At 38.7% G+C, this 23,057-nt stretch overlaps 7 protein-coding genes across 12 annotated transcripts in view; 6 read left to right on the top strand and 1 right to left on the bottom strand.

Moving 5' to 3' along the window:
- The window catches only part of LOC104714266, a gene marked incomplete in the record, with an annotated part of 5,663 nt that extends 5,321 nt beyond the window's left edge, over positions 1-342 (bottom strand). The window contains 1 exon segment of the mRNA XM_019229623.1: positions 28-342.
- Positions 732-3,831, top strand: LOC104714265 (ubiquitin receptor RAD23b). Of its 2 annotated transcripts, none has more exons than XM_010431564.2 (12): positions 732-941; positions 1,212-1,373; positions 1,554-1,592; positions 1,679-1,717; positions 1,806-1,879; positions 2,070-2,250; positions 2,326-2,451; positions 2,533-2,598; positions 2,901-2,948; positions 3,045-3,154; positions 3,268-3,352; positions 3,454-3,831. In XM_010431564.2, the coding sequence occupies exons 1-12, from the start codon at positions 876-878 to the stop codon at positions 3,568-3,570; spliced, it is 1,113 nt and encodes a 370-aa protein (XP_010429866.1). In that variant the 5' UTR covers positions 732-875; the 3' UTR covers positions 3,571-3,831. The 2 variants fall into 2 exon arrangements, with proteins under 2 accessions (XP_010429866.1, XP_010429867.1); XM_010431565.2 differs by having other exon boundaries at positions 733-941; positions 1,809-1,879; positions 3,454-3,570.
- Positions 4,289-9,981, top strand: LOC104714263 (STE20/SPS1-related proline-alanine-rich protein kinase-like). Of its 3 annotated transcripts, none has more exons than XM_019229673.1 (23): positions 4,289-4,377; positions 4,751-4,804; positions 4,925-5,111; positions 5,218-5,472; positions 5,656-5,780; positions 5,889-5,933; positions 6,016-6,097; positions 6,174-6,242; positions 6,918-7,088; positions 7,193-7,258; positions 7,387-7,455; positions 7,541-7,636; positions 7,742-7,809; positions 7,908-8,138; positions 8,282-8,391; positions 8,488-8,582; positions 8,675-8,719; positions 8,846-8,965; positions 9,060-9,108; positions 9,213-9,277; positions 9,365-9,426; positions 9,517-9,568; positions 9,675-9,981. In XM_019229673.1, the coding sequence occupies exons 2-23, from the start codon at positions 4,779-4,781 to the stop codon at positions 9,678-9,680; spliced, it is 2,094 nt and encodes a 697-aa protein (XP_019085218.1). In that variant the 5' UTR covers positions 4,289-4,377; positions 4,751-4,778; the 3' UTR covers positions 9,681-9,981. The 3 variants fall into 3 exon arrangements, with proteins under 3 accessions (XP_019085218.1, XP_010429864.1, XP_019085217.1); XM_010431562.2 differs by having other exon boundaries at positions 4,298-4,618; XM_019229672.1 differs by lacking the exon at positions 4,289-4,377 and having other exon boundaries at positions 4,640-4,804.
- On the top strand, positions 10,821-14,534 carry LOC104714262 (probable protein phosphatase 2C 18). 2 transcript variants are annotated; one of them, XM_010431561.2, is made up of 5 exons: positions 10,821-11,587; positions 12,888-13,304; positions 13,380-13,497; positions 13,581-13,804; positions 13,899-14,534. In XM_010431561.2, exons 1-5 carry the CDS (start codon positions 11,333-11,335, stop codon positions 14,376-14,378), a joined length of 1,494 nt encoding a protein of 497 aa, XP_010429863.1. In that variant the 5' UTR covers positions 10,821-11,332; the 3' UTR covers positions 14,379-14,534. The 2 variants fall into 2 exon arrangements, with proteins under 2 accessions (XP_010429863.1, XP_010429862.1); XM_010431560.2 differs by lacking the exon at positions 10,821-11,587 and adding an exon at positions 11,759-12,423.
- On the top strand, positions 15,171-19,949 carry LOC104714261 (probable leucine-rich repeat receptor-like protein kinase At5g49770). The gene is made up of 19 exons (XM_010431559.2): positions 15,171-15,349; positions 15,435-15,558; positions 15,665-15,736; positions 15,832-15,906; positions 15,990-16,061; positions 16,167-16,328; positions 16,412-16,486; positions 16,568-16,639; positions 16,727-16,798; positions 16,893-16,961; positions 17,044-17,118; positions 17,203-17,274; positions 17,356-17,490; positions 17,569-18,044; positions 18,137-18,289; positions 18,428-18,567; positions 18,661-18,880; positions 18,961-19,196; positions 19,284-19,949. Exons 1-19 carry the CDS (start codon positions 15,241-15,243, stop codon positions 19,794-19,796), a joined length of 2,922 nt encoding a protein of 973 aa, XP_010429861.1. The 5' UTR covers positions 15,171-15,240; the 3' UTR covers positions 19,797-19,949.
- LOC104714260 (putative F-box/LRR-repeat protein 23) lies at positions 20,071-21,899 on the top strand. The gene is made up of 2 exons (XM_010431558.2): positions 20,071-20,458; positions 21,070-21,899. Exons 1-2 carry the CDS (start codon positions 20,139-20,141, stop codon positions 21,584-21,586), a joined length of 837 nt encoding a protein of 278 aa, XP_010429860.1. The 5' UTR covers positions 20,071-20,138; the 3' UTR covers positions 21,587-21,899.
- LOC104714258 (sodium/hydrogen exchanger 6-like) overlaps positions 22,552-23,057 on the top strand; it is a 5,153-nt gene continuing 4,647 nt past the window's right edge. Inside the window, exons 1-2 of one of the 2 annotated variants that reach the window (XM_010431555.2) lie at positions 22,552-22,868; positions 22,997-23,048. In XM_010431555.2, the coding sequence (XP_010429857.1) occupies positions 22,682-22,868; positions 22,997-23,048 (239 nt within the window). In that variant the 5' untranslated portion in view covers positions 22,552-22,681. The remainder of the gene's footprint in view (positions 22,869-22,996; positions 23,049-23,057) is intronic. The other variant, XM_010431556.2, reaches the window with a different exon arrangement.

Raw genomic sequence — 23,057 nt, 5'->3', positions numbered from 1 at the left:
AAAAAAAAAAAAAAAAACAAAAAGAGACCTAAATTTTCTGGAAAAATCTTCTTCGGCGTAGTGGCCAAATCGTCGGAGATCTCGTCTGCGTGGAGTTACTTACGGCTAATAGAGTAAGGAGCCGATTCACCGGTAATCGCGGGGTTCTTCAAAGAACACAATCCGTTACATTTACCGCAAATTTAGGAATTTTTTTTTTAGATTTTGACAAAAAAGAGAGAATTGCAATTGCGTGTTGTTGACTGACTGTTGGGTGGGTTTGGTCTGGAATTGAGTTGTTGTTACTTTCCCACTTACCACTTGCTTGTGTGTTTATATACTTTAAAGTTGCTTTGAATGAGAGAGATCGATCATGTGGGAGTTGTTGTTTGTTATTATTAATTCTAGCTGGCTAGTGTTAAGTCTTCGACCGACATTACATGACTACCGTTTACTCATAATTAATAATTGCTCTGATTTATAATGTCAAAGTACGTATCCTAAAGAATATTATTGATTGCTAAATTACCGACAACAAATACCCTCCATAATCAGAGTTTGTTTAGAGTTTGGTTAAATTAGTAAAGTGAGTGGGCCTTATTGGGCTTTATATTTGTTTGGCCCGTTTACGTACGGCATGATTCTTCTCAATTCCCTTTCCTCTGGGATAACTTAAAAAAAAAAAAAAAAAAAATGGAGATTAAAGGTATCACGTCACGTGGAGTGCACATGGGGAGATCTCTTGCCGCGTTTAAAATCCAAAACGCTCCGTTGATGGAGACTGTTGTTGTTTAACTACGGTCGGCTTTTAATTGCGTAGCGTCTCCCCTCGATCTCTTTTGATTAGGTCTCTCTCGCTCTCTCTCTCCGCCGTCGATTTCATCTGTTCTGAAGATATGAAGCTCACCGTTAAGACTCTCAAGGGTAATCATTTTGAAATTAGGGTTCTACCCTCCGATACGGTTAGTCCTCTTCTTCTCTACTTTCTTCGTTCACGCGTATGCATAGTTTTTGCCTAGGAGATTATTAAAAAAAAAAAAAGTAGGGAATCTCACCTTGAAGAGCTTCAGATCCACAATTGCGAGTTATCTGGTGATCAAATTTTGTATTTCTCTCAAGTGTTTGTTAACTGCTCAAATTTGGTTTGATGACTCGCGAATCCAATCTTGGTTTCGTCAAATTGGCTGTGTGTTACTCTTCAAATCATTAAATCCGGGCTTGTCTTTTAACAGATAATGGCGGTGAAGAAGAATATAGAGGATTCACAAGGCAAAGACAATTATCCTTGTGGCCAGCAATTGTTGATTCACAATGGAAAAGTTTTGAAAGATGAAACTAGCTTGGTTGAGAACAAGGTTACCGAGGAAGGTTTCCTCGTCGTTATGCTTAGCAAGGTACCCTCTATTCAAACAAATCAACAAATAAAATCGTTTTAGTGGAAGCTATAAAAGCTGATGAACGAGTGTCCTAGTAATATGTTGCTAGATGTATCTTTCATAATTTTCCAATTTCTATGAAACAAATATAGCTTGTCATGGCACTGACATTGTCTTCGGCTTATTGATGAACTGTAGAGCAAAACGGCAGGTTCAGCTGGTCAGTCTTCGGCTCAGGTAGTTTTTTTTTATTTCCTATATTTTATTATATGACTGGTTTAGTCTGATAATTGTCAGTGTAAAATCTTGCTTCTATCTCACAGCCTGCTTCGGCTGCCATGTCTACTACTTCTTTGGCTAAGGTAACTTTCTTGCATATATTTACTTGTGCAAATGTGTGATGAGCAGCTCCTTCCACTGGTTGTTTAATATAAGCTCGTATTGGAAAAGCAGCCTGCAGCACCAACTACATCCCAGTCTACAGCCGTGCCTCCTTCACTTATTCCTGCTCAAGAACAACCAGGGTAAGTTTTATTATTGAAAATGAGCTTCTCTTGAAAAGATTTATTTTCTCTCCTTCTATTGATTGATCCTTTTATGGTTTTCCGAAAGCTTCTATTCTATGTTTGACCTTTAGTATATATTGTATAACTTAGTTGTTCTGGATTTCATTGATACACTATATAATCTCCACAGTTGAATGGTATGTGGCAGGGCACCAACTGACGACACCTATGGACAAGCTGCGTCAACATTGGTTAGTGGCAGTAGTCTTGAGCAAATGGTCCAACAGATAATGGAAATGGGAGGCGGAAGCTGGGACAAAGAAACAGTTACTCGTGCACTTCGTGCAGCTTACAACAACCCTGAGAGAGCAGTGGATTATTTGTATTCCGTATGGCTTCTTTCTGTAACTTTATTTCCTAAGAGTTTAAAGGATGAAATTGTTGACATCGTATTTATACATTAGGGAATTCCTGAAACTGCTGAAGTAGCTGTACCTGTACCTGGGGCTCAGTTGGCAGGATCTGGTGCATCCCCTGTCGCACCTGCATCTGGAGGACCTAACTCATCTCCTTTGGATTTATTCCCTCAGGTATTTAGCAGTAATAGTGTATCCAAAAGAATTGATAGTTATATTTAGTTACCTTCTCACTCTATAGTTTAATTTTCCCAGGAAACAGTTGCTGCTGCTGGATCTGGTGATCATGGAACGCTTGAATTTCTTAGAAACAATGACCAGGTTGCTATTCTAACTTCATCTCCATCTCTTCTAAATTGCATTGTTTTAAAAAAATTTGGATCTCTGCTCATCATACATGATATTTAGTAAATGATTGTGAATGTGGAAAGAGAAGGCATCTAGATTGCTTAGAAGTTAGAACCATATATCATTAACTTATGCGCGGATTGTTTATCTGTTAGCCATTTTAGCAGGGGATGATTAACCGAGATGTATGTTAACATGCTTTGATTTGACTGTTCGTTCTAGCTTTTGAAAATTCCATCCATGTACTCATTCTCTTGTATCTGCTATTGTATTAGTTCCAACAATTACGCACCATGGTCCATTCCAACCCTCAAATTCTCCAGGTAAGAGCAGTCTAATATTCGTAATTCTTGTCCAGTAATTTTTAAGACTTCTCACTGATTCTGAAAGTCTTATGTTGGAACCGCTGCTTTTGTTAGCCGATGCTTCAGGAACTTGGAAAGCAAAACCCTCAACTTCTGAGGCTAATTCAAGAGAACCAGGCAGAGTTTCTTCAGTTAGTAAACGAGCCCTATGAGGGATCTGACGGGTAAGTCCTCCAATCTATTCATCGTATTCTCAGATGTAATTTTATGCTTCTCATCGATATTTCACTAAACTACTAAAATTTGAGTCACTAAGTTTAAAAACATAACCCATCAGGGATGCTGATATGTTCGATCAACCCGAGCAAGAAATGCCACATGCCGTAAATGTTACCCCAGCAGAGCAAGAAGCGATTCAACGGGTAAAATCACCATTAATAGTAACACAATATTTTAACACTCTGTTCTTTGCAATCCTTGTTAACTATCTATATTCTCACTGGCCTCTGACCTGTCCAAACAGCTAGAGGAAATGGGATTTGATAGAGCCTTAGTAATAGAAGCCTTCCTAGCATGTGAGCGTAACGAAGAATTGGCAGCTAACTATCTATTGGAGAACTCAGGAGATTTTGAAGACTGAGTTCACAAAACATTTTAACCTTCTCTTCTTGGAAAAAGTTTTGGCTCTTTTGTCTTACGTTGAATATTTCTCTCATTGTCCGAGAATTTAATGTGTGGGACTTTTCTCCGTTTGCGTTTGCGTTTTGTTGCGATTTGCGCGGTTGTTTTGCGTTTGAGATAGATATTTATGGGTAAAAGAAGCAGAGATACAAAAAAGTGTGGTCACGTGATTCTTGACGGATAAACATAAAAGTGTAAAAGATATTTATCCTAACCAACATGTTCTCTATCCTATGTTTATTGTGATTAATTGCAAATCACGGATTTTCCGATGTTGAAAGGTGAACCTGAACCACACTATGGAACCGGTTGTATTTGGTTCTGAAAAATACCGATGGCTTCCTGGTTTGCATCTCAGAGTAGTAGCGTCTCGGTTTTCATGTGGTTCAGGGGAAACCGAAGGCTAACCCGGCTGGTTTGGTACAAATTCTGAAAACTGTTAAAATCACTGACTTATTAGAAGTGACTTGCGTTGTTGGTTAAGGCCTAAAAACCAGAATATCTAATTCCGAAAAAAGATATTTTTGAATTATGAGAATAATAATAGGTTTACCAGCCTTATCCATTCTAGGTTAAAACGATTAATGCGGTCAGTTTTTTTCTTTTCTCTTTTGTCAAAATTTTATCTGAAAAATATAAAATAGGAGGAGAGAAGGAGGAGAGAAGAAGGGCAAAAAAGCAGAAAGAGACCTAAAGTGGCGGGATTCCAAATTTAACACAAAAGCCCCAAAAAGCTTCTCTCCCCAATTTGAGCGGCGATCCGATTGTGACTCTCTTCTTCTCTCTCTCTCTCTCATTCTCTCTCTCTCGTTTTCTTTTCATAGTTTTTTTTTGTGTGTTTCTCGAGAAAATTTTGATAGAAAGTTCACAAAAACCAATTGAATAAGATCATTCATCATTCATCAGTCAATATCTTCATCAGCACGATATCTATCTCTTTCCTTTTCTCGCACTCTTGTCATCAATTTGTTTCCTTATTATTTTACATGGATGTCGTAATTTCCCCGGTACGATTTAATTCCATCGTTACGGGGAGGAGTTAATTGCTGTTGTTGACGAGAGAGAGAGAGATTTAGGTTTTTTATGTTTTTTCGAATTTCTGATTTGTTTCCTTTTTTTTTCCTGAATTTATTCTGCAGATTCACTCGACTGGAACCAGCTGTCTTTATGTTTTCGTCGTCTCTCAATTCCAGGTTAACCTTTTGATTCTACCCTAAAGAAAAAAAAAAAGTTTGATTCCAAAAGCGTTTTCGCCTCCACTCCCCTGTTTTATTATCATTGCTGAGAGTTTTTTTTGGAATTGGTTTTTTTAGTGAAACCAAGGAAGGATCTACACCACCAATGGAGAAGAAGAAGTATCCGATTGGGCCTGAGCATTACACCCTCTACGAGGTGATCGGTCAAGGTGTTAGTGCTTTAGTGCATCGTGCTTTGTGCATCCCTTTCAATGAAGTCGTTGCTATTAAGATTCTTGACTTTGAACGCGATAACTGCGATCTGGTGATTCTCTCCTCTTGCTTCTCTCTCAATGATTTGATTACTTTGTTCTTGCATTGGCTATAAGCTCTCTGATTACTTTTTTTTTGGTTTTGTTTGATGGATGCAGAATAATATTTCTCGTGAAGCGCAGACGATGATGCTTGTTGATCATCCCAATGTGTTGAAATCACATTGCTCCTTTGTTAGTGATCACAATTTGTGGGTCATCATGCCTTACATGGCTGGTGGTTCTTGTCTTCACATACTTAAAGCTGCATACCCTGATGGTTTTGAGGAGACTATTATTGCCACTATACTGCGTGAAGCTTTGAAAGGATTAGACTATCTCCATCAGCATGGCCACATACATCGCGATGTCAAAGTCAGTCTTTCAATCTTTCTGGATTTCATCACTTCATGTTACATTGTGAATCTTGTGGTTCTGAATAGTGTGTTTTTATAATCAGTGACTCTGTGAACTTGTATTTTGGTAAACGATAGTATTTGGGACCATATATGAATATCCTTCCCTTCGTTGTGATTATTTTTCATGTTTTCCTTTCAGGCTGGTAATATTTTGCTTGGTGCTCGAGGTGCTGTCAAGTTGGGAGACTTTGGTGTATCTGCCTGTCTCTTTGATTCTGGTGATAGGCAACGGACAAGGAACACATTCGTTGGAACACCTTGCTGGTAAGTACTAGTGCCCCATTAACACTTTTCTTGTGTGTGGAGGACTTCAACACTTGTCTGGATGTAGTTCTCATGTGCATGACCTACTGTTTCTTATTTTTTTCACAGGATGGCACCTGAAGTCATGGAGCAGCTACATGGTTATGACTTCAAGTTAGTTTAGCCTCATATTTAAAGTTTTATCATTCTATTTGCTCAAATAGTATTTCTTATTTGGAGCATCTATTTTATTTAGGGCTGATATATGGTCGTTTGGTATAACTGGGCTAGAGCTTGCACATGGTCACGCTCCTTTCTCTAAATATCCACCAATGAAGGTTCGTACGTAGCCTGTGATATCTGGATTTCAGCTCCAAAATCTTTGCATCAATCTAAGACAGATATGTTTTTCAGGTTCTGCTTATGACGTTGCAAAATGCACCACCAGGGCTGGATTACGAAAGAGATAGGAAGTTTTCAAGGGTATACTCTTGGTGTCAAAACTACACATTCTAATCTGAATGTTTGGCTTATTCTCATCTTAATTTTGCTTATTTTCCTGGTATTTTCAGTCTTTCAAGCAGATGATCGCCAGTTGTCTAGTTAAAGACCCTNTAGTGCCCCATTAACACTTTTCTTGTGTGTGGAGGACTTCAACACTTGTCTGGATGTAGTTCTCATGTGCATGACCTACTGTTTCTTATTTTTTTCACAGGATGGCACCTGAAGTCATGGAGCAGCTACATGGTTATGACTTCAAGTTAGTTTAGCCTCATATTTAAAGTTTTATCATTCTATTTGCTCAAATAGTATTTCTTATTTGGAGCATCTATTTTATTTAGGGCTGATATATGGTCGTTTGGTATAACTGGGCTAGAGCTTGCACATGGTCACGCTCCTTTCTCTAAATATCCACCAATGAAGGTTCGTACGTAGCCTGTGATATCTGGATTTCAGCTCCAAAATCTTTGCATCAATCTAAGACAGATATGTTTTTCAGGTTCTGCTTATGACGTTGCAAAATGCACCACCAGGGCTGGATTACGAAAGAGATAGGAAGTTTTCAAGGGTATACTCTTGGTGTCAAAACTACACATTCTAATCTGAATGTTTGGCTTATTCTCATCTTAATTTTGCTTATTTTCCTGGTATTTTCAGTCTTTCAAGCAGATGATCGCCAGTTGTCTAGTTAAAGACCCTTCCAAACGCCCGTCTGCAAAGAAGTTGTTAAAACATTCCTTTTTCAAGCAAGCAAGATCAAGCGATTACATTGCACGGAAACTTCTGGATGGGTTACCAGATCTTGTTAATCGTGTTCAGGCAATAAAGGTTGGATATGTAGATCTAAGTAGATAGCCAGTAGCTATAGTGCTGAATATTATCAGTCAACATCTTATTACGGGAACTGATGGGAATATGCTTTCTTCATGCAGAAAAAGGAAGAAGATATGCTTGCACAAGAGAAAATGGCAGATGGAGAGAAGGAAGAACTGTCGCAGGTTTGTGTTTCCAGTTTCCAATTTTGGCTTTATTTATCTCTGTTAGAATCTTTTTAACTTTTGGTTTCTAGTTCCAATTTTTCTGCAAAGTATTTTAGCCTTTGACCTCTTGTCGTAGTAACATGCAGAATGAATATAAGAGAGGTATCAGCGGGTGGAATTTCAATCTCGATGATATGAAGGCCCAGGCTTCATTGGTATGTTTGGTCTCCTCTAACCCATAAAAGTAGCCAACTGTAAAGCCCACTGTACTTCATATTATGATGTTCTTATTTCCATCAGATCCAGGACATAGATTGTAGCTTATCAGACAGTTTATCGGGAAGTGCCACTTCGTTGCAGGCTCTAGATTCACAGGATACCCACTCGGAGATTCAGGTGTCCTCTTGTTAAAATCTTTCTCGAGTTCATAAATGTTTCCCTGTTTTCATCTTTGTTTGTTACTTGGTTGAGGTTTACAGTTCTTTATAACCATCTCTGCAGGAGGAAAATGGTCATATAACAAATAAGTATCTCCAACCCCTAATTCACCGAACACTAAGTATCGCAAGGTTTATCAGCTACTTTTCGCTCTGGAGTCTCTATTTATCTACCTATCTGCAACGACTAGAGATGAGTAAACTGAACAAATAATATTTTGGTTGGTCAGGGATAAATCTGATGATGATTCCAGTCTTGCCAGCCCCAGTTATGATAGTTACGTCTATTCCTCACCTCGTCATGAAGATCTATCTCAAAACAATACAACTGCTGGTAGTACGCATGCAGTCAATGGGAAATCAATGGATTCCTCATCAATCCAAACCAATCAACCAACAGAGATTCTAGCAGGGAGCTCTGTTTTGGCAGATAGAAACGGTGCTCCCCATAAAGGAGAGAGGTTAGTCCTTTAACATGTACTGCTATTGTAAGAGCTTTTCTTGGTTCAGTTTGCCAGTCTTATTGACTTGAAAGCTCATATCCACTGAGTATACATATATTCTCTATGCGACATTAAATTTAAAGCAATCTGTGAATTCCCAGTGATAAAACCCACGAGCATCTTCAAAATGGTTCAACCTGCAATGGGATACATGCTACAGTGGGAGGAGATGAAGTACCAACAGAGCTGGCTGTTAGACCACCCAAAGCAGGTAAGCATTTACAGAATTTCTTTATACTTGAAATCCTATCTAAACATCCCTATGGATCACGGTTTTTCTAATTAAATGAATACATCTTGTTATCAGCAAGTCTAGATGAAACTGACGACAAATCAAAGCCGCCAGTTGTGCAGCAAAGAGGGCGTTTCAAAGTAACTTCTGAAAATTTGGACATCGAGAAGGTAACTACCTTTTGGTTTTGACAGGAAACAATTGTGCTTTCTCGTTTCAGTCACCTTCTTAAGGTTTTCTATATTAACTTTATCTTCATCAGGTGGTGGTTCCCTCTCCAATCCTGCAAAAGAGTCACAGTATGCAGGTTTGTAATTGTTTCGAGGTCAGCCTGATCAGCTGCAGACTAACAGTCAAATGTCTTTCATCCTCAACTATTCATCTCAAGATTTTTTACTGAAAACAAATAACATTTTTACTTGTGCTTATGTAGGTGCTCTGCCAACATGCCTCTACTTCTCTACCTCCCTCTGATGTCGCATTACCAAATCTAACCAGCTCATACGTTTACCCGCTGGTTTATCCAGTTCTGCAAACTAATATTTTGGAAAGGGTATGCCTTTTGCTGCTTACACTTTAATCAGTTTATTTAATTCATTTTAACGATAAGAAAGTTCATTACGTGATTGAAAACATCCCAAAAACAGGATAACATTCTGCATATGATGAAAGTACTCACCAACAGAGAGTTGACAGGTTTATTTTAGTGCAACTTTCACTCTTCTTCTGTCTTCATTCGCCCTTCTGATTATATTTTTCCTTGCCGCTGGATTTGAATCTCCTTTACCTCTCTGATGTAGACGGACGTGCAGTTGAACAAGGAAACGTACAACAACCTACTGTACCTCCTACTGAGAAATCCTTGGTATGAAATGTTTGCAGGAGAAATGTATTGAATCACATTCCTTAAAAGATTGGTACTTAACGAAACTGTTCTTCTGTTGAATCACAGCTTGAAGCAGCTCACGAAAGAGAGAAAGAACTGCTCCACGAAATAACTGACCTGCAATGGAGGTAACTACCGAAAGCATCCCCATGTGTAGCTCTCTCAGGTTTTTAGATTGAATTCCAACATTCCTTCTTCTTTTTCTTTTGTGTTCATAGGCTCATATGTGCAGAAGAAGAGCTTCAGAAATACAAAACCGAACACGCCCAAGTAAGCTTTAGTAGCTTCAACACAACATTTCTTTTCTTCTGTCTTTTTCATTGAACTATATATATGACCCACCCAACTCATACTAACCTGTTCTCGAACTCTCCAGGTTTAATGTCCTAAATGAAACCTGAGAAGATGTGTGGCCAAGTATAAGAAGTGTGATTCATCATCAAGAATAAGTATTTTAATAAGACAATACATCATCTAATGAAGGTAAGATTTGCTTTCAGGTGTTTTTGTAATTTGATTCATAAAATACATCGTTCCCTACTATCAGTTTTCTGTTGAAGTTTTTTAGTCTTTTAGGTTTGTTTAAGGAATTATGTACCATGGCAGCTATTTTTATAACCATGGTTACATAATGATTTGTGTAATATTGATACAAAACGGGTTATTGAGAAACATTTTCTTAAGATGGTGATTAAAACTTAGGAGGTGTAGAAGTAGTATCTACTATTTTATTTTGGATGCGTGTGAATGAATGCATCTCTCACCAAACTCAGTGGGACAACTAAGACTTGTCGTGGTGTCGCATTGGCCAACACACAATCCGTGAATTCTCCTTACAGTCATAAATGTGATTAACTTAAGTTGTTCATCATGTATAAACTGAAATCACTATACAATTCATACTAAAATTAGATTTGTTTTTTTTTTAATCTTTAAAATAGTTAAAAAAATTCAATAGCCCAAAAGGAAACCAATCGTATATTAAACACCTTTAGTGTAGTATAATTGTACTAGATAATAGATATTATCAACATTTGATTGATTTTAAAATTGTGGTAAAGGTTAACACAAGTTGGGTACTTCAATTATCAAATTTTTGAAGGAAAGACAAACAGAGTTAATTATTTTTTTCCCCAAACTTGGCTGGCTTCAGTATTTAGGTTCCCTTAATATAAAGGCAGAAAGGGACACCCCTGTGACTGATCAAATTGTTTAACACTTAACCAACACATTAATTAACAATCAAATTCGAACCAGACGACAAATTACTTTCCAGCTTATGACACGTGGTAACGCATAATTGGGTTAATGGAGGGTACGATGCAGCCAAAACCAATTTTTGATTTTTTTCCCACAATTATTATTATTCAGAAAAGAAGAAAAATACAAAAAATAAAAAAAAAAGATCTCACGTGCGGAACCAAACTGTTGTGAACTTTGTCTGATCATTTCGTCTCTCTCCTTCTCTCAATTACTTACTTCTTTTGCATTAACAAAATTTTAACTTTTAAAAAATCTCTCTAATAAACAGAAGTGGAGTAAGTAAACGTTGGGCCTTCTTTGTGGGTCTCTCTCTGCAACGTCGCTGTTTTCAAATAATCCTAAATCAATTAAATTCACAAGAATCTGATTTTGAACTGATGATTGTGTGATGGTTCTGTTTTCTCTCTCTCTCTTTTTCCTTTTAGTTCTTGCAAATTGGAAAAGTAAGAGTCTTTTTTTACCCGAGAAACTAGCAGTTTTCCCGAGAAAATGATTTGAAAAACCAGGTCCCTAAAGCTAAAGCTAAAAAGCTAAAGTAGTTGTAGATGCCAAGTTTCGATTTTTGAGCCTTTTAAGCTCTTTTTTTCTTCTTGATTTCGTTTTTTCTCGTTTGGCTCCTCCTCCTCCTTTATTCGCCGAGCAATTTAATCCGTTTTCCCCGAGGAACTGTTTCGTTAATCGTTTGCCGACACAAGAAAAGTCTTAGATTTCTTCAATTTGTTTTTTTTTTTTTTTTAAAGCTTTGAGCTTTTCCTCCGGATCATTCTCGAAATGGGTCTGTGTTATTCAGTAGATCGAACCACTGGGAAGGAACCTGGAGAAACCAGCACCACCGCCTCTGCGACGGAGACGGCTGATGAGAGGTTAGGCTCCGGACGGTGGCGGCGGCCGAGAGATTTAATGGGCGGCGGCGAAATCGAGCAGGTTTTGGGTCGCTTTGTTTCCAATGGTTCTAGTAAGGTTGCATGTCTTTACACTCAGCAAGGGAAGAAAGGGACTAACCAAGACGCCATGCTTGTCTTTGAGGTTCGTTTCTTTATATCTTTCTAAATATTGATCTTTTCACTCTGTTTTTGCAACCCTTTTGGATTTTGATCATTACTCACAGAACAATTTAGGGTATTGTGTTCCTCATTCGATTAAGTGTTGTTGTTTCAATGTATGGGGAAAGCTACNAAATCAATTAAATTCACAAGAATCTGATTTTGAACTGATGATTGTGTGATGGTTCTGTTTTCTCTCTCTCTCTTTTTCCTTTTAGTTCTTGCAAATTGGAAAAGTAAGAGTCTTTTTTTACCCGAGAAACTAGCAGTTTTCCCGAGAAAATGATTTGAAAAACCAGGTCCCTAAAGCTAAAGCTAAAAAGCTAAAGTAGTTGTAGATGCCAAGTTTCGATTTTTGAGCCTTTTAAGCTCTTTTTTTCTTCTTGATTTCGTTTTTTCTCGTTTGGCTCCTCCTCCTCCTTTATTCGCCGAGCAATTTAATCCGTTTTCCCCGAGGAACTGTTTCGTTAATCGTTTGCCGACACAAGAAAAGTCTTAGATTTCTTCAATTTGTTTTTTTTTTTTTTTTAAAGCTTTGAGCTTTTCCTCCGGATCATTCTCGAAATGGGTCTGTGTTATTCAGTAGATCGAACCACTGGGAAGGAACCTGGAGAAACCAGCACCACCGCCTCTGCGACGGAGACGGCTGATGAGAGGTTAGGCTCCGGACGGTGGCGGCGGCCGAGAGATTTAATGGGCGGCGGCGAAATCGAGCAGGTTTTGGGTCGCTTTGTTTCCAATGGTTCTAGTAAGGTTGCATGTCTTTACACTCAGCAAGGGAAGAAAGGGACTAACCAAGACGCCATGCTTGTCTTTGAGGTTCGTTTCTTTATATCTTTCTAAATATTGATCTTTTCACTCTGTTTTTGCAACCCTTTTGGATTTTGATCATTACTCACAGAACAATTTAGGGTATTGTGTTCCTCATTCGATTAAGTGTTGTTGTTTCAATGTATGGGGAAAGCTACTTGGAGGATCCAGAACATGATTGCATTATTCTTTTGTTGCTAAGTGCTTAGGAAGAGAGAGAGAAACTTGGAATGATGCATGACTATTGACAATGTTTTGGGACCATTACAAAGCTTAGAACTTTGAAGATTGAGATGGCTGTGTTTGTTTGTTCTCTTGTGTTGTCTTGAGTCTTTAACCTGTTTCTACAGGGACCACTAGTTTGTTTGACTCTTCCTTGCTTAGATTCTTCTATTTCTGCTTAATTCTTTCAGTGTTGCGTTGACATATGAAGACAAATTTCTAACTTTTATGAAAACTACTTCAATTTCCAGAACTTTTGCTCGATAGATGATACAGTGTTTTGTGGTGTGTTCGATGGACATGGACCATTTGGTCATATGGTTGCCAAGAAAGTCCGAGATACATTGCCCTTCACACTCTCAACCCAATTGAAAATGGCCTCAGAATCGGAACAAAGCGGGTTAGTGATGAAGGAGAATGATTTGCAAATCAAAGGTACAGAGGAAGAAGAAGAAGAAGAAGTGCAGAAATCTGAGTCCGTTACTACTATGGATGAGCAATGGTGTGAGCTAAATCCAAATGAGAACAATGATGAACTTCCCGAGATGTATCTGCCTCTTAAACATGCGTTGCTTAAGTCTTGTCAGCAGATAGATAAAGAGCTTAAAATGCATCCAACTATTGATTGCTTCTGCAGCGGAACAACTTCAGTCACTTTGATCAAGCAGGTTCTCAGCTTTGAATCTGCTTGCAACCAAAAGACGATTCAACGATTGTATATTAACTTCTGTGATTTCTTTTAGGGTGAGCATTTGGTGGTTGGAAATATTGGTGACTCGAGAGCCGTTCTTGCCACAAGAGATGAAGACAATGCTTTGCTCGCTGTACAGTTAACTGTAGACTTAAAACCGGATCTGCCAGGTACTTTATAACAAAACCTGATCTTAAAACTCCTGAGAAGCCAGAGGCAAGTCTCTCAACTTTCTCTTTCGATGTACTTTCAGGTGAATCAGCGAGAATCCAGAAATGTAAAGGAAGAGTCTTTGCATTGCAAGACGAGCCTGAGGTAGCTCGTGTATGGTTACCAAACAGTGATTCACCTGGTTTAGCAATGGCTCGAGCTTTTGGAGACTTTTGTCTTAAAGACTACGGATTAATCTCTGTTCCAGATATCAATTACCGCCGCCTCACTGAACAAGACCAATTCATTATTCTTGCTAGCGATGGGGTAAATTAAATCTTCGGTTGCTTGCCACTAAATTGCAAACTTTTTCCAAATCTTTAAGAGCTGACAAATGTTGTGTTGCTAAATTGTATTAAAGGTATGGGATGTGTTGTCAAACAAAGAAGCTGTTGATATAGTTGCTTCAGCTCCTAGTAGAAGTACAGCGGCTCGAGCTCTAGTGGACACAGCGGTTCGATCATGGAGAATCAAGTATCCAACTTCCAAGAACGATGATTGTACTGTAGTCTGCCTCTTTCTACAAGATTCATCAGCAGCCGTGGAAGTTTCAAGCAATGTAATGAAGCATTCACTCAAAGAAGATCCCATAGAGAGTGTTAGTAACAGTATAAGCAAGGAGGATGACGAGATTGTCCCCGTTAAAGAAGAGAAAATCCCTGTGAGTTGCGGGGTTGAGTCGAAGATGATGACAATGACACTTGCGGAGTGTATTTCGGTTGCACAGGATGATGAGGAATGGTCTGCTTTGGAAGGGTTGACGAGAGTGAATAGTCTCTTGAGCATTCCAAGGTTCTTCTCTGGTGAGCTTAGATCAACTAGTTGGAGAAAATGGTTGTGACTTTTTTGACTTGTGGATTCTATGTTAAAGCCGACAAAAACACTTCATCATATCACGATGTTCTTTTGTTTCATATCCAACTTTTTTTCTTCTTTTCATAGAAGTTCTTTGCAAATATATAATGTTCTTTTGTTTCAATACATTTCATACATGTGATGTTCATGTTAGTAAGACACTAGACAGAGATCATTCACTAATAGACAAATTTTTTTTTTGAATTATTAACTTTTTTGGGGTTGACGAATTGGATCTATTATTGGATACTCTCTGTCTGTATATTTAACTAAAGTTTGTATTACATGTAGACAAAAATGTGTAGTTTCTTGAAAAGTGGAAGAAGTGGCTTTTACGTTTAAAGTATTTAATTAGTTTATGGAGATGGTTGGATTATTGGGCACTGGCGAGACCCCACTTTTTTTTTATGGTAGGTTCCACTATCTTCTGCTTCTCTGTCTTGTGATTCTCAGGCTCAGCATAATGATCAACGAAGGTTGCTTTGATTGGAAAACAGAGCTTAACGGTAACCTAAGTTTACATTATTAGTTTTGTAGTGCCTATTTGAAATTATTTTGTACTTATATATAGAAATGTAACACTCAAGTGTTTTAATAACTAAAGTGTTTTGTAAAAGAGACACATGAACCGTTAAATTGACTTCGAAGAGAAGGCAAATTGAGTGAAACCTAATTTTCTTGGTGCCACTCGTGTTCCTATTGGCACACTTCCCACTTACATTTTTTTTCCTAATGAGACAATGATGAATCTTGTCTCATAAGGAAGCTACTTTAATCTGTTTGTTCTTTCTCCAAGATTTTCACTTAAATATCAAACTTCAAGAACTTATCGTCTCTTGAGGAACAATATGGTGGCTTCCAACACCGTAACCGCTACATCACGGCTGCTCTTGATCTGTTTTGCTTACTCGTTCAGTGTCTTGTCAATGACTTCCTCAGTCACTGACCCTCGTGATGGTATGTGATGAATTCTGCTTTTCCCTTGCGTTGAATCCGTTCGTGGAAATGATTGTAATTTACTTGTTTTATTGCTTTCTATTAGCGGCCTCTCTGCGTTCTTTGATGGATCAATGGGACAACACACCGCCTAGTTGGGGAGGTTCTGATGATCCTTGTGGAACTCCTTGGGAAGGTGTCTCCTGCAACAACTCTAGAATCACTGCATTGTGAGTGTTCCTTAATCAGTCATTCATACTTATGTATGAAAATATTAGAGCAGTTTTCTTACTTATTTTTGTAACGTACTTAGCAAGCATAGTCTTTTATGTGCAGGGGTTTGTCAACAATGGGTCTCAAAGGAAGACTTAGTGGGGACATTGGAGAACTAGCTGAACTAAGATCCTTGTCAGTCTCTTTTGATGAATCACCGACAATTACAACAGAGGAACGTCTCTTCTTTTTCTTTTCTGACCTGAACTGGCGACTTTGTGTTGTTTCAGGGACATTTCATTTAATCCAGGTCTCACGGGTTCACTTACTTCTCGGTTAGGAGACCTGCCAAAGCTTAACATCCTGTAAACATCTTCCCTCCGCAAACATCCTAATAGTGATCTCTTTGTTCTTGTTCTAAAAAGTTGTTATTGTTTTTTATATGCAGTATCCTTGCTGGCTGTGGCTTCACTGGTAGCATCCCAAACGAGATTGGCTATCTCAAAGATCTATCTTTCTTGTAAGAAAGTCGCATTTTTGCAGTGTTAAGTCTTGTACTTTACCCTTTAACCAACAAGCTATGTTTTATGAGACTTGCCACTTTGGCTCCACCATGTTATCTCAGGGCCTTGAACTCAAATAACTTCACGGGTAAAATTCCAGCATCTCTAGGAAACCTCACCAAGGTTTATTGGTTGGATCTTGCGGATAATCAGTTGACAGGACCCATTCCAATTTCATCAGGCTCTAGTCCTGGTCTTGATCTTCTTTTAAAAGCCAAACACTTGTGAGTACTTTTATTTTCTCTGCAGACATCTTCTTTAGCTTCGATGTATCTTTCATCTGATGCAAATGTTATTGAAACTGCAGTCATTTCAACAAGAATCAGCTCTCAGGCACAATTCCACCAAAACTTTTCAGCTCTGAGATGATACTGATCCATGTGTAAGTCAAGTACTCTATAATCATATTAAACTTCTGCCAAGATTAAGGTTACTCATCTCAACATATATGTTCAAATGTCAGATTATTCGATGGAAACCAATTCACAGGGAGCATACCTTCCACTTTAGGACTCGTTCAGACACTAGAGGTTCTGTGAGTAACACACCATCTCTTTGTCCTTCGTTTCATGTTTCTTCCCTATCTTCAAAATATTTAACGTCTCTCTTGGATTTGCAACAGTCGGCTTGACAGAAACACTCTGACCGGGAAAGTTCCAGAAAATCTCAGTAATCTCACAAATATCATTGAACTGTAAGTGTAACCAGAGTTGTAATTTATCCAGATCGATCATCTTTAGTAGGCATCAGTAAAGAATGTATACATCTTTGTTTCTGTCTCTCATCAGGAACTTAGCTCACAACAAGCTTGTAGGATCTTTGCCAGATTTGTCAGACATGAAGTCAATGAACTACGTGTAAATTTCTCAGCAACAGAGAATGTCTTTTGTCTACATTTATGAGTATGTGTGTTCTGATTATATGTAATGTATGTTACAGAGATCTCAGCAATAACTCATTTGATCCATCAGAGTCTCCTCTATGGTTCTCAACCTTACCTTCACTGACCACACTGTAAGTACAACTCTGCTACAGTTTACAAACCAGAAAATGAGCATATGGAGCTCTCAAAATATGTTATGATTTTCTTGGATTTAGTGTGATGGAATATGGATCTCTTCAAGGACCATTGCCTAATAAACTCTTTGGGTTTCCACAGCTTCAACAAGTGTAAGTTTCAGCATTTGCTCTTTACTGAAGTTTGATAACTGCTTTATAAAATCATCAACTTACTGATTTGGATTTGCACAGGAAACTGAAAAAGAACGCATTCAATGGAACACTGAGCTTAGGAGACACAGTAGGTCCACAACTCCAACTTGTTGATCTGCAAGATAACGACATTTCCTCAGTAACTCTTAGCTCCGGATATACTAATACATTAATGCAAGTGGCTTCCTTATTCCTATATTTACTTCAGACTGTCTATATCAACCTAGTAAAGAAGCTCTCTCCTGTTGGCAGACTCGTAGGAAACCCTGTATGCACAACAGCTCTCTCAAACACAAACTACTGCCAGATTCAGCAGCAACAAGCCAAACGAATATACTCAACCAGTCTTGCTAACTGCGGAGGAAAATCTTGTCCATCAGACCAAAAGATTAGCCCTCAGAGCTGTGAATGCGCCTACCCTTATGAAGGAACACTATACTTCCGAGGGCCTATGTTCAGAGACCTGTCCAATGTGAATACATACCATTCACTGGAGATGAGCTTGTGGGTGAAACTAGGACTTACTCCAGGCTCGGTATCTCTACAAAACCCTTTCTTCAACAATGATGATTATCTTCAGATACAGTTGGCCCTTTTCCCACCTATGGGCAAGTATTTTAACAGAACTGAAGTCCAGAGAATTGGATTTGACTTGAGTAACCAAACATACAAACCTCCTCCTTTGTTTGGACCTTACTACTTCATTGCATCTCCCTACACTTTCCCAGGTAGCATGTACATAAAAATCTTATAATACATCTGTTTTTAACTTTTTAAAGTTCAAGACACTGGACTCTAACAATATAATAACTTTTTGCAGCTGAAGGTAACGGACATTCCTTGAGCTCTCGGATGGTCATTGGGATAATAACTGGTTGCAGCGCTTTGGTCCTGTGCCTTGTTGCGCTAGGAATATATGCAATGTGGCAAAAGAGACGTGCAGAGGAAGCTATCGGTTTGAGTAGACCATTTGGTAAGTCCAAATTATTGTAAAAACACTACCATTTTAGATTAGTCCCCTGCAGAATCTCTGAGGTCCACCTGGAAAAATATTTCTGTAAAGTAGAAGATTGAGCTATTAGGTTTTACAATGGGCTTTTGATTCTCTCAGTTTCATGGGCATCGAGTGGAAAAGACAGCGGTGGTGCACCGCAGCTGAAAGGGGCACGTTGGTTCTCCTACGAAGAACTCAAGAAGATCACGAACAATTTCTCTGTCAGCAGTGAGCTGGGTTATGGAGGTTATGGAAAGGTAGGTTTTTGAAAGATCGATGCTTAAAACTAGGGTTTCACTTTTAGGGTTTGACAAGTAACGTTCCTCTGTTTCTCTCTGTAATCTCCCTAGGTGTATAAAGGAATGCTTCAAGATGGACAAATGTTGGCGATCAAAAGAGCACAACAAGGATCAACACAAGGAGGGCTCGAGTTCAAAACAGAGATTGAGTTGCTTTCTCGAGTTCATCACAAGAACCTGGTTGGGCTTGTCGGCTTTTGCTTCGAACAAGGCGAGCAGATTCTGGTCTACGAGTACATGTCCAACGGATCACTAAAAGATAGCTTAACTGGTACTGCAAAATTAATTTGGTCTTTTAGCTGCTTAAGTAAATCACAAACACAAAACTTGACCTTTACGCATTGTTGTTAGGGCGATCCGGTATTGTGCTGGATTGGAAAAGAAGGCTGAGAGTGGCTCTAGGATCAGCAAGAGGACTTGCATACCTCCACGAATTGGCAGATCCTCCGATCATCCACAGGGACGTGAAGTCAACAAACATTCTTTTGGATGAGAATCTCACGGCCAAGGTTGCTGATTTTGGCTTGTCCAAGCTGGTTTCAGACTGCACCAAAGGCCATGTTTCAACACAAGTCAAAGGCACATTGGTGAGTTCTACAATCGATTCATCTCTGACTTAAATATGGGAACCTTGTTTGGTTTCTGATGGTTGAATTTGAAACGGTCAATGGCAGGGATATTTGGATCCAGAATACTACACAACGCAGAAACTTACAGAGAAGAGTGATGTGTATAGCTTCGGTGTCGTAATGATGGAGCTGATCACGGCGAAACAGCCGATAGAGAAAGGCAAGTACATTGTTCGAGAGATCAAGCTTGTAATGAACAAGAGCGACAATGAATACTACGGACTAAGAGATAAGATGGATAGGTCGTTGAGAGACGCCGGAGCTCTACCAGAACTGGGACGGTATATGGAACTAGCCCTGAAATGCGTTGATGAGACGGCTTCTGAGAGGCCAACGATGAGTGAAGTGGTTAAAGAGATTGAGATGATCATCCAGAATAGTGGGACAACGAGTAGTAGCTCCTCTGCATCTGCGTCGTCTTCAGCTACAGAATTTGGTGTCGTGAAGGGCGGAGAGAAGCTTTTGTACGGTGGTAGTTTACGGAAGAAAGAAGCACAAGAGGGAGAGTTTGATTATAGCGGTGGCTACTCTGTTCCGACCAAGATAGAGCCCAAGTAACAAAAACATGATCTTATTATGGTTTCTTTGCTTATGAGATTTGATTAATATGTATTTTTGTCGTCGTTATTTAGTCGTTGTTACTTTATATAACGCACGAATGAAAATGGAAAAGTCAAATATAAATGGAAAACTTGTTGACCTGGAGAAAGAACACTGAGTGAGCCTAGGCCCAATATCGTATTCGATTATTGGGCTCACTCTCTTCTTCTTTATTAGGCTTTTTTTCTTAAGAAAGAAAAGAAAAGAAATAAAAGAGAGAAAAAGAAAGAAAGAAAAGAAACAAGGAGCGTGTGTGTTGAGATTGATTCTCTCTCTCACAGTCACAGACAGTCACAAGAAATGGCTTCGAAAAAAAGTAAAATAGCATCGTCATCATCATCGTCATCGTCGTCGTCATGCAACTGGGCGGAGCTTCCGCCGGAGTTAATTTCTTCGATTTTAATCCGACTGAGCACGGTTGATATACTGAAAGCTCAGATGGTGTGCAGATCGTGGCGACGCGTCTCTAAAGACCCATCGATGTGGCGGATAATCGAATTGGAACTAATCTCTGAAGATATGTGTCGTCGCGCCATTGATCTCAGCGATGGTGGTTTGATCGAGATCTTTATTGGTGTTAAGAACTTGGGTGAAGCTATCCTCGCATACATGGCCGATAGGTTTCTTCTTCGATCTCTCTCTCTCTCTCTATATATATATATATATATACCCTTAACAGTACACTTAGCTAATTTAGAGAATTGGCGGCGTTGATTTGATTGCTATGTTGTTACTTTTCTTGGGAGGATATTTTATTTGCCCTTTACTTACTCCTCTGAGTCTGAGAGAACGAACAACCAAGGGGAACTTATCTCGTCTCTTTCCTCTAACTGATGAGTGATGAATCATTCACTCTTAAAAATACTTACTTGAATATGTTGTACATGGCTTGGGTTGCTTACAAAGTTAGTTACAAAAAAAAAAAAATCAAATAGGTTATATAATCAGTTGTCATTGGTTTTGTTTTTTTGGGGTCTTCTTCTTCTGCATATTGTAAACTTCGTGTTTTGTGATTGTTATTTATTCCAATTTCCCTTTTCTTTCCATGTTTTGGCGTTGAATACATGATCCACCTGATCATATCATCCTTACTTTGTTATTATGCTTTTGATGTCAAATCAGTATTTTGGCTTCAGTTTCTTTTTATCTGCTGCTACTATCTTTCTTTTTCTCTATCTTAGATCCTATTATGGTTCTAACTTTTTTACACACTTTATTATTGTCTTTGCAGGTCAAGTCTTCTGAGAAGCCTTACACTATCATGTCGATCATGTTACTCTTTCTTTCCAGAGGAGATTTTTCTCGAAGCAGTTGTGAAATTTCCATTGCTTGAGTACCTCCATGTTCCAAGCTTCATATTTTCAAGAGAGTCTCTGAGAGTTGTAGGCAAGTCTTGTCCAAATCTGAAAACGTTGAAGCTACACCACCCCCCTTCCTCCCGTGTTGCTGATGATTCGATAGCCATAATAATTGCAGACAGCATGCCCGGACTACGCCACCTCGACCTTTGCGGACACCCTCTATCTAACATGGGCTTGAAAGCCATTCTTGACGGTTGTCCTCACCTGGAATGCCTAGATTTACGCAAGTGTTTTCACATTGACCTTTCAGGGAATCTGGAGAAGCGGTGTTTGGAGAGGATCAAATATTTGAGACGCCCCAATGACTACCCACCAGAAACAGAAGAAGAGTCCTATCTTCTTGATATTTTGTCAGATTCAGGATTGCTTGATCCCCCCTCTGATTGAACTATTGAAGATGGTTTCATCTTGGTTTAGGTGACTTGTTCGTGAAGTTGCTTTGTCAATCTCGTCCGATCAGCAACGCTCCACAATATATCATCAGCCTATAGTTAATATTGTTTCCTTGTGTATGTCTGTGTGTGTAAGTGTAATGGGATCTGTTTTGTAAACATGAGTCACCACCACCACTGGTGAAGAAGAATTCAAAACCATATATTAGGGCATCCGCAATGGGGGAACACTTTAGGATGTTCTTAGAGTAAAAATATTATGAAAATAATCTAAGATCAGTAGTTAAGATCTTTTGTTAAAAAGTTAATTATTGGGAGAACATGTTTAAGATCATAAGATTTAATAATATAATATTCTTATACATATTACATTTATAAAAACTGTAAAAATAATATTTAAATTGCAAACTTATAAAACTTGTACTAAAATTCAAAATACAATATCAAATTTTTATGAAACAAAAAAAACATTAAAGATTAAAAAAAACAAACAAACATATTACTTACTTAAAACAAACAAACATTTTATTTAATTAATATATAGTTTAAATCAAATCCTCTTTTAATTTGTGAAAAATTGTTTGCAAAAATTTGTATCCAATCACAGCTTGCCACGTCAGCTTAGAACTGAGCCTAGATCAGTTCTACATCAAGAACTGGACAACATGTTCTTATACCACTATTCATTATATTTATAATTTTAATAGGCGAAGAACACACCAAGTGTTCCCCATTGCGGATGGCTTACACGCAATTATTAGCCCACGTCTTTGGTAAAAATCGTGATTACTAAAAAAGAAAATCTAAATAGAGTAGTTGGGCCAAATAAAAATATATTAAAAGTTTTTAATACTAGTGCAAGCCCATAAAAGCCCAAAACGGAAAGCCACCTGAGAAGTCAGAGCAGCAGTGGGAACGCAGATTCTTATAAATTGCGTCCTCACAAAGGAAGAAGAACAAGTCCATCTCACAAGTTTCATTAATTCCGTTTTCGTGAATCTCTCTGTGTGTGTACAAAGACGAAAAGCAAACAAGACGAAGTGACACTGATAGAAACCCTAGGGTTTTTTTTTAATTCCGTCGAGGCGTAATGTCGTCGGAGCTGCAGATTTCGCCGGCGATTCACGACCCGCAAGGGCAAGAAAAGCAGCAGCAAGCCGCCGGAGTCGGGATTTTGCTTCAGATCATGATGCTTGTCCTCTCTTTTGTACTCGGTCATGTCCTTCGCCGTCATAAGTTCTATTATCTACCTGAAGCTTCTGCTTCTCTTCTAATCGGTTTGTTTTCTCTCTCTCTCTCTCTCTCTCTCGTCTTCTTCTTCTTCTTTTTCTTACTCCTTTGTATTGCGATCGACCTTCCCGTGTTCGATCGATTGTTTTTGTTTTGGTTCCTTGTGGAATTTTAGGGCTGATCGTTGGTGGTTTAGCGAACATCTCGAACACGGAGACTAGCATTAGGTTCGTCGT

Source organism: Camelina sativa, chromosome 9 (genome assembly GCF_000633955.1).
Source record: "Camelina sativa cultivar DH55 chromosome 9, Cs, whole genome shotgun sequence".
In the NCBI taxonomy this organism is placed as follows: domain Eukaryota; kingdom Viridiplantae; phylum Streptophyta; class Magnoliopsida; order Brassicales; family Brassicaceae; genus Camelina; species Camelina sativa.
The sequence above is the reverse complement of the archived record's forward strand: the minus strand, read 5'-3'. Positions and strand labels throughout refer to the sequence as shown.

Bases quoted from the DNA above. Each gene is read 5' to 3' on its own strand.
- LOC104714265 (XM_010431564.2), top strand. From the start codon at position 876: ATGAAGCTCACCGTTAAGACTCTCAAGGGTAATCATTTTGAAATTAGG. The intron at 942-1,211 runs GTTAGTCCTCTT...GTCTTTTAACAG, and splicing joins GGGTTCTACCCTCCGATACG to ATAATGGCGGTGAAGAAGAA. The intron at 2,452-2,532 runs GTATTTAGCAGT...TAATTTTCCCAG, and splicing joins CTTTGGATTTATTCCCTCAG to GAAACAGTTGCTGCTGCTGG.
- LOC104714263 (XM_019229672.1), top strand. From the start codon at position 4,695: ATGTTTTTTCGAATTTCTGATTTGTTTCCTTTTTTTTTCCTGAATTTA. The intron at 5,934-6,015 runs GTTAGTTTAGCC...TATTTTATTTAG, and splicing joins CTACATGGTTATGACTTCAA to GGCTGATATATGGTCGTTTG. The intron at 8,583-8,674 runs GTAACTACCTTT...TATCTTCATCAG, and splicing joins AAAATTTGGACATCGAGAAG to GTGGTGGTTCCCTCTCCAAT.
- LOC104714262 (XM_010431561.2), top strand. From the start codon at position 11,333: ATGGGTCTGTGTTATTCAGTAGATCGAACCACTGGGAAGGAACCTGGA. The intron at 11,588-12,887 runs GTTCGTTTCTTT...TTCAATTTCCAG, and splicing joins ACGCCATGCTTGTCTTTGAG to AACTTTTGCTCGATAGATGA. The intron at 13,305-13,379 runs GTTCTCAGCTTT...GATTTCTTTTAG, and splicing joins CAGTCACTTTGATCAAGCAG to GGTGAGCATTTGGTGGTTGG.
- LOC104714261 (XM_010431559.2), top strand. From the start codon at position 15,241: ATGGTGGCTTCCAACACCGTAACCGCTACATCACGGCTGCTCTTGATC. The intron at 16,799-16,892 runs GTAAGTGTAACC...GTCTCTCATCAG, and splicing joins CTCACAAATATCATTGAACT to GAACTTAGCTCACAACAAGC. The intron at 16,962-17,043 runs GTAAATTTCTCA...TGTATGTTACAG, and splicing joins ATGAAGTCAATGAACTACGT to AGATCTCAGCAATAACTCAT.
- LOC104714260 (XM_010431558.2), top strand. From the start codon at position 20,139: ATGGCTTCGAAAAAAAGTAAAATAGCATCGTCATCATCATCGTCATCG. The intron at 20,459-21,069 runs GTTTCTTCTTCG...TTGTCTTTGCAG, and splicing joins CTCGCATACATGGCCGATAG to GTCAAGTCTTCTGAGAAGCC.